General features: G+C 35.2%; 1 protein-coding gene across 3 annotated transcripts in view; it reads right to left on the bottom strand.

The window, feature by feature from the left end:
• CDH8 (cadherin 8) overlaps nt 1-12,368 on the bottom strand; it is a 367,319-nt gene that overhangs the window by 56,375 nt on the left and 298,576 nt on the right. For all 3 annotated transcript variants that reach the window (XM_061173973.1, XM_061173974.1, XM_061173972.1), the window contains one exon: nt 7,429-7,546. In XM_061173973.1, coding sequence (XP_061029956.1) covers nt 7,429-7,546 — 118 coding nt within the window. The remainder of the gene's footprint in view (nt 1-7,428; nt 7,547-12,368) is intronic.

The raw sequence follows: 12,368 nt of genomic DNA, 5'->3' as shown, positions 1-12,368 counted from the left end.
TAATTGGTTTTGCGTGTTCAACCTAAAGGATGTATGAGATGGGAACAAGGTAGAAGGGAGAGAGTGATGGAAAATAAAGTTGGGGTGATAGATGTCTCTAATCGTTGCCTTTTTAAAGCACACTGCTATTGATTTTTTAAAAATACATTTGAAGTTTCTATCTAGTATCTAATATCTTCATAATCTGGCTATTTACTAAGGTGCTACTAGCTCAAAAATTTTATCATTCTATCAACTCTTAAATATCCCATTTGCCAATATATAGAGAGCTATATGCAATTGGATCAAGTCCTGTGGAAACCTACAATTTTTAGGTACTCTTTATTTTTATCCATTGATTATGTTATGGTAATGAGGGTTATATTCAAAGAACAACTTAAGTTACCCAAATACTCTTCTTTCCCATTTCTCCTTTCCCCCCTGCTTTATTCATGGTCAGTGTTTACCGGTAGGTTCAATTATTGGCCTTTCAGGTAAGGGACAGTTGAACAGCATATAACTACTTATCACCCAAATCCTTATTTTAGGTTCCTTTTTAATATTTTTGTTTGTTACACTGGGTGAATGAGAGAGATTCAGGGGGCTCACAAATTTGTAGAAGAAGGAGAGAAAGAGAGGAAGGAAACTAATATTTATTGAGTGCCTTCTATTTACCAGACACTAAACTTAGCACGTTTTTATTTTTTTACTTAAATTAATATTTTCTTATACAAAACAACATAGGGATAATTATTACTTTCAGTTTATAGATAAAGGCTCGAGGTTATTCAGTGATTCGTGCAAGTTCTCACAGTTCATGTTCAGAAGAGCTAGGATTCAAAACTAAATATTCTTAACCAGGAAGCTTGTGCTATTCTGTATTCCACAAGGGCTCTCTCTTTTATTATTCATTCTAATTCATCCCAAGTCAACTTTTTAAATGTTTATCTATGCAAGTGTCCCCTTTACTGTTTCCAAATTATTTCTCTGCCTTCTCTATACACTTTAATAAACTGAAGGATCCAAAGCACATGGTGTGATATTCGGGTCACATCCCTAGACAGAATGCCACATATGCCTAATGTTGTGTCTATAAAGTACTCAAATTAATTCAAAATTTAAACTTCTGTACTGAAAAGAGATGAAATGATTATCAACTACATTTAATACTTTTTTAGAAAAGGAAAATTTGCATAGACTGACAGCTCATTTTGTTTCCACATCCGATTTTAGTATCTGGTTGTTCTTACCAAAGGACAGTCATGTTTATTTGGCACACACAAAATCCCCAGGCCTATTTTCATGCTTGCAAATAGATGATAAATCAGTAAATAACATTATTCTTTAATGACACAAACAACAAAGTGGTCCAAACAAGATGTGATAAATTAAAAAAAAAGTTCTCTGAGTAATCTTTTTACTTCCCCTAATGTTCAATCTATTCCTTCATTGTTCTATTTTTCTTTTGAAGCAAAAGTCTCAGAAAGCAAAATTCTCAACAACAAAAAAAAAGTTTCTATGCCATAAGGTATCTTTAAGATAACTGAGATAACTTCAAGATAACTAACCATGTGCCCATTTATCTCTTCGTTTTTCTCTTTCAAAAATCCTCAGAATTAGAATTCTCTGTAAGAACCAGAAAAGATTGCTAGCAAATTGACAGCAAAGCTCTGAATCAATTCATAACTTTGAATAGCATACGGACAACAACACACACGAGCATATATGCAGTGTATCTAAATTACATCCATAGGAGTCAGCAATCTCAGAACTAAACTGTCTTCTGTAACATACACTGAAAAATAGATACTGTGCTGTGCTATGTCTGACCAGAGCAATAATTTTAGGATTTTCAGTTTTTGCAAAGGAAATTCTTAGCTTCTGAGGGTACTCTTGTATTATGATTTTAAAAAAACAAACAAACATACAAAAAAGATCTGAGACGATACAAAATAACAAGAGTTTTCTAAAAACTACTTAAGCAAAGAAAATCTAGTTTTCCGAACCAAGCTATACAGTCACACTCAACTCAGAAAGTGGAAGTACAGATCTGTTATCTATTTTTCTTAGCTTGCACATCGTCCTTAATTACAGTTTAAACAACAAAATGAAACATAAATGGCTTTTTATCAACGAAACATTGCTGGAAGCATAAACAATAAATTATGAATTACTGCAGCAGAATCCTTTTTGGATCATGTATGCATAATGCTATTCTGCATGTTCGGAATCCCAGTTGGCCCTTCTGTTTCGTGCAAATTGAGCACCACCTTTTACGATTTAACACTGAGGAAAAACACCTTACTTCATATGGGTAAAAGCTAACACCATATATGAAAAAGACCTCTTATCAATGTTTGATGCTGTGGAAAAGTCTACTATGTGAGCAGAGTAGACAGGGTCACCATATTAGACGCATGCGTGTATAGGTATTCATTATCACACTCAGCCAAGCACACAGTTTTCACTTGATGCTTAGGTATGCTTAGGTATGGTAGCCTGAGAAACCCAATAATAATGAATCCACTGTCACTGAGGGATGGAGGCTTTTTAAAGACCACTTGAGGAAAGAGATTAGTTGCAAAGCAGCTTGGTGTAATGGAAGAATTTAACGAGACTGATGGTGTCCAGGAAGAGGACAGTTGGCTTACCAAGGCCCTCTTTGCTGTGTGGATAATCAAGGAAGGCTTTTCAGGTCTAATTCAGCCCAGATGGGGCAGAGCTGGCTTAAGGTGGAGGAACAAGGGACTCTGTCATCCTGGAAACCAACATCCTGAATACAGGAGAGGTATGCATGAGGATTCAGCTGGAGAGAGGATGGAGGGCAGAGGACCAGCTCTGGCTGGCTTGGAATGTGGGAAACCCACTTCCACTTTCAAGCAGTAAATTTTAGTTTTGGGACAAGAGGCGTCTGAATTAAGTTGACATTATTCAAAAAAGCAAAGGAAGACTAATTTTCCAGCTTATACAAAATGATTCCCACAGAGTCTGTGTGTTGGGAGGTTGTGGATGATTTAAAACAACTTGATATGCTAGAATGGAATGTCATCTTAACAAATTGGAAATTGGGATTAGCCATTTTATGGAGAAAGCTGAGTTTAATATTGGCAAAGGAGAGAGAGAAAAAAAAGCCTGCATATTTAAAACCAGGTCCAGGAATCCCAGCTATTTCGTGGCTGGTAAATATTTCCGTTCTTTCCCCACCTTCTCATCTTCCTATTTTTTTCCCTTTTATGTTTCTATGATAATGCCCTTTAGACTGCAATACATTGCAATGCGTACTAGTGAGGATCACTAGTTTCACAACTACCAGTGAGGCCAATTTCAGAACTACTGTACAACATTCAAAAATCAACAGAGTTAAAGCTGCAAAGGGACCTGGTTGAGAATGATAAGCCATCTCTTCCATGAAGAGATGGAACATAGCATGGAAATTTAGGAATTAATGGATTCACATAAATAGGATCTTGTCCCATTTCATGATGAGTATTTTTCTATGTGCCAGACATTGGGATAATAGCTGTCTCAGCCCTTGGTTACTCATATCCATCAAAGCACACCTAAGGGGTAGATAGGTAGTATCTGGTATTACAAATGACAAAACTGAGGCTTAAAATAACTTGCCTGTAGTCAGTATTCTCACAAGGGATGTTTCTAGAGGATAAAAAGACATGAAACACATAGTGATTGAAGTTGGCCATTGAGTTGAGATGGAAACCCCACCAAACAAAACATGAATTATACTCTAAACAGGTAACCATGGAATGGATATTGAGATTACCCAAGACACACTTATTTCAAAGCTCTAATCAGCATCTCCATTATCTAAATTAATTATCACAATCGTGCCTTTAGAGTAAGGTTCTTGTTAATAGAATTTTGGTTAAAAAAGAGTCATCAAGAGGAGAAAAAAAAAATATTAGTGTCATCAGATACTCTGGTTCCCCCTCTGTCTTTCCTTAAGCCTAATCAAGCTATAACTGAGGCCAAGTCTATGTCTTTCCTTCCCACAGACCCTCTTTAGGGCAGAGTTTTATTTATTCTTATTTCTCTATACATGTGATTCAAATATTTCAGTATAAAACATGAAGACTCCCATTTCTCCAGCCTGCTTTCTGGCAATTTCAATCAAATCTTTTAACTACAACATGCAGGCTGGCGAAGATCATGTTTCTGCCGACCTCAAATTTTCTGCATGCAAGAGATTTCTGTATCTGGAAGAGGTTCATTTATCTTCCCTGACTTGTTAATATGTAATTGCTGAGTATCTTCTGTTTTCACAATTAGAATGGAAGCCAATACTGAAATGCTGTCAGTCAAACTCCTTTTGTTTATAAATTCATCCAACTGGAAGATGAAGAAACCAATGTCTGAGCTGTATAACTGAGAAGATTCAAGGTGTTGTGGTTGTTTGGTGTGTACATGTGATGTGAGTGACTCATCACATTTTTGACCTTTGTTTTCACCTTTATCTGTATTGAAGTTTGCTTTCCTATTCTGGCAGAAATATAATTCTCATATATTCAGAAAGAGAATTATTTATGAAATCACTCAACTGTATAGGAGACAAGAGACAGTTAATTTCTATCTCATTTTGGTTTTGATTATGAATTAGTCAGCTGAAAATTGCAGAAGGACCAAGCTGTATGAGAGAGGAGAATGATCACAGCAACTTCGAATTGAAAGACATGCTGCAAGTTTCTTAGAAAATGCCAAATACTGAAACCATCTCCCTTAAAGATCCAATTAAAAAGAGGGTTCATCCACCTATCAATTATGGATTTGAATATATTGGCTCTCTCAAAATATTAACCTTCATCTGGTGGGCTAGGACTTGTAAATCATGAAGTTCTCAGTGGAGAGACATCAGCTATTGACCATTTTAAAGTCCATCTGAAGAAGGAAAAACAATTCTGAATATGAGTTTATCATTTGATTCTCTCATGTTTCAAACATAAAATATACCATAGTTTTAAAATAAATAATGTCTAGTATTTGAATTTTTTTGGTTGTTTTGGCTCATAAGACATCTTTTCATCTACCTTCTTATCAGTATATCTCTACCATTTTAAACCTGACAACTTCTTTCCATTGCTTTGTTTCTAAATGTTAAGAGGAGACAAACTGTGTTTTTTTCCTACTTTCATGGAAACTATCCAGATGCCAAAAAAGTGAAACAAAACTCATGTATTTCTGATCCAGGAAAAGGGAGATAGAGTATAAACTTGACATATCTGTTCCAAAGACCTGTGTTCATGATTTATTCTATGGAGATGTTGAATATTTGGATCCTAAATCCAAAATCACAGAGAACATATGTCCTAGTTTCCACAAGACAGTCCTGGTTTATGGTGTTTCTAGGCATAAATATAAATATAAATATAAATAGCGACCCCTTTCACTTTAAAAAATATCCCAGTTGGGACAATATATGGTCACTCTTTGCAAAATAAATCAACACATAATTTTAAATAAACAATCATGGCACAGAGAGTGTTCTTTCTGTCCATTTTGTGATACCTAGCATCTTTTTTTTTTTTGCAATTATTTCACACACACACACACACACACACACACACCTGTGAGGTAAGTCAAAACTTGAATCCTATTTTCTAGTTTCAAGATAAAACAGATAATCCACATGCCTTTAAATATTCTACTACAGGGTTTATTGAAATGTGTGATGGGGCACGAAGAGTTTTCCTAGGTGTACAAACTTTTACTTTGTACTAATTCTAAAAATTAGAGAAAACACTTGAAATTCATCCACTGTAGGACTAAAATCTCCTCTTTAAAGGGTTTAGGGCATAATAAATATAGTACAAAACTACACTTTCACAGGCACCCAGTAACTACCTCTCATTCATCCAGCATAGGTTTACGCAGTGTCTTTGACGGGCCATACCTGTAATGGGCACGTCCTGAAACTGCAGAATGCACAGAAAGCGCCAAGGAGCTCAGACCTTTGGGAGGGAAAACACCTCTTCCCGGAGAGTCTTTAAATGTGGGGCATTTGATAAGCAAAAATAATGACTGATACCTATTAGCTCACAATCAAAGTAAGCATGGCTCACACTTCTGCACAGACTTTCAGCTCAGTTTGGAATTTCCTAGGGGGCTCTCATCTTAGGCGTGGTCACGGGACTTCCACAACAAAAGAAATGTTGGCAGTGTTATCCAAAGAACAAAGACAATGTACTTGGATTAGAGCTCCTAATTCAGGGAGGCTAACACATGTAACTCCTCTATTGAGGAGAAAGATCAAGATTTCATTTCCTTAATGTTGAGAATAGTGGAAGCCAGCTGAGTGAGTAATATCTGTATAATAGCTTTCTCATTTCCTTTTCTGTGATGCATCCACTTTATCAAAGCGTCCCCAAAGAACTAAGTAGCATTTTGTTAAAGGGTAAGGCCAGAATATATTCAGCAAGAGCCATAAAATGTTATTTCACTTCATAAAGGAAGTTTTACCAGAATTCACTACCTCCTTGAAACAGAACAGAGAAAATAAACCAAATGTCATGAGCCAAATTTTACTCTTCAAATTGAGCATAGTTTTTATATAGACCATTCATAAATCTAAACAAATGCCCATAGTAAAGCCAGAAGACAGCCCCAGATGATACATTTATTCTGCTAATCATTCTAAAACAGCTGAAACTAAAGCTTAAATACTTCTGAGCCAAAATAGACAGCTAAAAATCCTTGTTAAATGTACAGCAGCTTAGTAAAGAAAAATGCACAGATGAGATAGACTTTTTAAAAATGATCTATGACCTTCATATGTAATAGACAATAGTTAAGGGAAATGGTTAATCCGAGCTTGGTTCTCAAGAAATAATGAAATGGATTAAATGTTTTCTGTGAGTAAAAGACTTAACAATAAAATCAGTTCATATTAGCCCCAAAATAATACTGATAAGGAGTGTCCTTCAAGAAGGATTTTCTGATCTAATTGCTATTGTCAAAGTTGATACAGGCTTAAATCAAATACCTCTAATGTGTACCCACAAAGCAGACGAAATTAGAATAGGCTTTCCCTAAAGACTTGGTAAACATTCAATCAAAACTTAACAACTGCAAAGTATAAGCCAGCCCCTCCTCTATCAGATATCTCCGTATAATGTACTTGGATAACATCAGATATCTCAGTAAAATTACTGGAACTTTCACAGGGGTTAAATCTTACTGTCCATTTTTTTTAAAAGTAAGGTGATTGAGGTATTCTCCGGGATAAAATTAACTTGCACATTCACAATTCCCTTATCTATTGTTTCAATATTGGAAAGAGGAAGTGATGTAATTACCATGCCTTTAGGCTGATAAGCTAAGTTTCAACTGGTCATAGGTGAAGAAAAATTATCTACTGATATTTTCAGTCAAATTATGAAATCACATCCTATTTTCCAATGTATATTCTACCCTGTTTCACAATGCTAATATATTTACCTTCATTTTTCTTGATGGTAAAATTCGGATTGTTGACCATTTCTGGAAGAAGACTGTATAAGAAATAATGTCCGTTTTTGGGATCATCTTTGTCCATGGCACTCACTGTTTGAATGACCTGTAACATAAAACTTGGCGTCAGCACTTCTGATGACATCAGAGGGCTTGCACTGCCTTTAAAAGCTGAGTGACATTCCTTTAGAAGAGTGATACTTTGGCCCAAGGAATATTTTTCAGTTTTCTAAGTTGTTATGGATGGTTCACACCAAGAATAAGGAGAAACATTCATCACTTTAAAACCTAGCTTTGATAAGTTGATGAAAATTAGGGTCATTACTTTTTTGTGTCCATTTGGTATCTGTGGCTTGAAATAGCAAATTTAAGGGTATTTGAAAGTTCCACTGGGCAATTACAGGCTTCTTTCCACTTTGAGTATGTACGGGCTTCTAGAATGAAATCTGGAATTGTTACAGTGATTGTAGTGTGGCTCTTGGGAGGATCTTGGAGGTAAAGTACTTAAATCTTGAATCCTCACAACTCCTCTTTCATTTTACTCATTAGGTTACAAGTGTTTGCCAAATAGAATGTTCCTTGGCACAAACATCACTGCCACAAACCTTTCTGAAGAGTTGCATCTGTTCCCTCCCAATAATGAATACTGTTTTTAAAGCTAGTGGATAACACATGCAAACAATGCTTTGGAGTGTATCCTGAGATGAATAAATTATAGGGATTAGAAGAATTACCACCGTGCAGAGAACTGTTTGGATAGATACACATACTCAGAATTGGTGCCAGTTGAATGTGCTTATTTCATTTGCAAAGCTGCATTAACTTAGTGCTAAGTTGTTCCTTGGGATGTCAGAGAATTAGCTTAATAATTCATATTTATGAGTCTGTGATATTAATCACTTCAATATGAAACACTGGGCAACAGCTAATGTAGTAAAAATTATAGCTTATACTACTACTGTAAATAGTTACAACATAATTTCTACCAAAAAAAAAAAAATGCCTATGAAGCATGACAGTCAAGGGTATAATCAGATTTACCATAAAAAATTAACAGGGAAATACTCTCAGGTTTGTGAAATTTAGATAATATAATTATGATGCCTAATGTTATGTCAGTTTGAACAATTATGTGCCATTGAACTTTGCCAGTATCATTAAAGAGAAAAAAATGGATCACTTCTTTTTGAGAAAGAGACATCATTGCCTTATAACTTATCACCTAAATAAGATGAGAACCACAATTTAAGAACATTTTCAATAGCTGTGAAGTTTTGCATTGTATCACCCACATGCTATACGATAAGCAGTGTATCAAGGTTATTTGGGGCATAAATGAAATGACTTCTCTCATTTTCTATTTCTCCATTTTTGTAAATGGAACATATTCTTACTTTGTAGGTGTTTTACTCTTGTTAAAGACCTTGTGAAATGTCTTATAATTGTACTTAGCTTGAGTAACAATATAACAAAAAATAGCACAAAATATAACTCATGGTGAAGACAGTGAGACAGTCATTAAGTTGATGGACTCTGAAATAAAGCTGCCTTGATAGAAGTCATAGTCTTATCCTTTACTCATTGCATGAAATGGAGGGATTTACTTAACTCTTTGAAACTCAGTATTCTTGTATTCCTAAATTTTAAATAAGAAGAATACTTTTCTCATAGGGTCGTTTTGATTCTTTATGTAAATTCATGTCAACCTGTTAATATAGTGTCTGGTTCCTAGTAACTGTTCACTGAGTATTAGTCATCATCATTATTATTTATTATTTTTTGTTAAGGTCACTGCCATTTATTCATGACACAGCACGTTGATAATGTAACAACTTAGATGTTACACAAACAGGGGCCTCGCTTCCATCAGATTAGGTAGGAAAGCAATTATATTTACTATATCTAAACAACTAGCATTATTTGCCTTGACATTTAGGTGCAGAGAGATTCCTTGGGCTTCTAGTTTTATAAAGAAGAAAGAGTTAAAGTGCAAGGGAAAAAACTGTGAAACACAGATGACTCTTTTATAGACACCCTACATGTACAAATATTTAACAGAATAATTTGACAAGAGCCTTCTTTTAGGCAGTTATGAAGAACAAAGGGGGAAAAAGTTACTTGTGAGCACATATAGCATCGTCTTCTCCCTTTACCCAACTTTGTTTCAAAAAGACTTCTATTCCCAAGTGCACCTGTTGAAGAAATCATTCCTGAAGTGTGTGAGCACATGTGAAGAAAAAGAGCAAACAAAGAAAGGATGTCTCCACAGTGGCTGTATCAATTTACATTCCCACCAACAGTGCAAGAGGGTTCCCTTTTCTCCACACCCTCTCCAGCATTTATTGTTTGTAGATTTTTTGATGATGGCCATTCTGACCGGTGTGGAGGTTCCTTAAAAAACTAAAAATAGAACTACTATATGACCCAGCAATCCCACTACTGGGCATATACCCTGAGAAAACCATAATTCAAAAAGAGTCATGTACCAAAATGTTCATTGCAGCTCTATTTACAATAGCCAGAACATGGAAGCAACCTAAGTGTCCATCATCGGATGAATGGATAAAGAAGACGTGGCACATATATACAATGGAATATTACTCAGCCATAAAAAGGAACGAAACTGAGTTATTTGTAGTGAGGTGGATGGACCTAGAGACTGTCATACAGAGTGAAGTAAGTCGGAAAGAGAAAAACAAATACCGTATGCTAACACATATATATGGAATCTAAGAAGAAAAAAAAAAAGTCATGAAGAACCTAGGGGCAAGACGGGAATAAAGATGCAGACCTACTAGAGAATGGACTTGAGGACATGGGGAGGGGGACGGGTAAGCTGGGAGGAAGTGAGAGAGTGGCATGGACATATATACACTACCAAACGTAAAATAGATAGGTAGTGGGAAGCAGCCACATAGCACAGGGAGATCAGCTCGGTGCTTTGTGACCACCTAGAGGGGTGGGATAGGGAGGGTGGGAGGGAGGGAGACACAAGAGGGAAGAGATATGGGAACATATGTATATGTATAACTGATTCACTTTGTTATAAAGCAGAAACTAACACACCATTGTAAAGCAATTATGCTCCAATAAAGATATTTTAAAAAAACACATGAAAAGATGCTCAACATCACTTAAAAAAAAAAAAAAGAAGATGTCTTATATTCTGGGGTGGGAATCATTCGTAACTAAGAGCATTCTTAAGGTGTATTTAATGGATAGAGCTCCTACAAGCAATACCATTTCTAATATTTCTAAGTCATCTGCATGAAAAAGACTCATACATGCTGGCGAGTGAATCTACGTGTTACGCTCTCACAACCAAAACAAAAGAGGCAATAATTTAGCTTACCTGAAGTAAATGAGTATAATTACCTGTCATACCACATCTCAGAAGTTTGGTCTAAATATTACATCTGCAATAAATATTTTTTCCACCATTTATTTAAGCCAGGAAATCTGTTAGACATGCAACTTCTTGAGTTTGCTGAACCAAAAAGTCTTGGGACAGGGCCTAGAAATCTGCATTTTAAAGTCTTGTAGGTGATTCTGATGCATGCTTAAGTCTGGGATCCACTCTTTTGAGTCAAGGGAGAAGATTGGTGTCCATAGGTCTCTTATTACTGTTCATTAGAAGAGTTTGTACTGTCAAGTTCACATCAAAATCAGTGCATGATGTGTTGGGAAAAAAGTGATGAAATGGTGAATCTTTAAATTAACTTCCAAATATCCTATGAACTGGATATGGTTAAGACTTTGGTTTAAACCATTTTTGACACTTCATTTTATTTTAATGCAATGGCCACTGTCTGATCATTTTCTCTTAGAGTAGATGCCTGGTAGATCACTTGAAGGACTTTATGCTATTAAAATGCGTTAAGTTACCCATATTTAAAAGGCTGAAATTTTCATTGATGTAATAACATCTGAACACATTTGGCTTTAAACAACAGAAGAAAAAGAAGAATAGATTTATTCAAGGAAGTGCACCTCCACACAAGCAGATTTTATAGGTACACTGAGTTGATGGCAAATGAAAACTGCATGCATTTCCCACTGTGAGCTACTTTGACATCAGTTGATTTTTAAGTAATTGGACAACTATTTCATGAAAATGATATAAAAATTTCTGAAGAGGTCATAGATTTTTAGTAGTAAATATACAGCATTTAGCTTAAATATTTTCCTTTCTAGCAATAAAGTTAGGATGCAGTTGAAAAATCTAATGCTTGATAACTTATTGTGGATTAATTTCAAGGGAAGCTAAAAGCTAATATACTTCTCTATCAGAAAAACAAAGCATATCTGAGATCGGGCATAAGGAAATGAATTTCAGGGCCATACTTGAATTTCCATGGGAGCAGACTCTGATCTATTTCTTGAGAGTACTGATTTGAAATCAAATGACCTTTCTAAGCATAAAACTGAAAAGAAATTTTTTTTTAGAACTGTCGGCCATATCATAATTCTGACTCTTTTTAAAAAAACTATTCATTGTTTATCAATAATGCTAAACCTCAGATTGCTTTAATTAATATAGTTTATTAAACATTATTTTAGATTTTTATAGTAACTCAAAAGTATTTAATAGTAGTAGGTTTCACTGTCATTATTAACTTTTCAAAAGGCAAGCAGCCAGCAAACAAACACATTTCTGATTATCTGATCTGTTGACAACCTTAAAACTCTCTTGGAATCTATTAGAATATCCCCTGTGAGTTCCTGTAGTTATTGTTCATTGATTTGTTCTTAGATGATGAGTTGGGTTTTTTTCCCCCCTCTCGCTATTAGAACAGTGTCTGGCACATAGTAGCTTTTTAATAAGTATTGTCTAAATGAATGGATGAATAAATAAATCATGTCAGGCATGTTTTAGCATCACCACTAATTCTTATGTAACTTTGAGAGGTAGGTATGAAGAGAGTTAT

The sequence above is a fragment of the Eubalaena glacialis genome, chromosome 18, assembly GCF_028564815.1.
Source record: "Eubalaena glacialis isolate mEubGla1 chromosome 18, mEubGla1.1.hap2.+ XY, whole genome shotgun sequence".
Lineage (NCBI taxonomy): Eukaryota > Metazoa > Chordata > Mammalia > Artiodactyla > Balaenidae > Eubalaena > Eubalaena glacialis.
The sequence above is the reverse complement of the archived record's forward strand: the minus strand, read 5'-3'. Positions and strand labels throughout refer to the sequence as shown.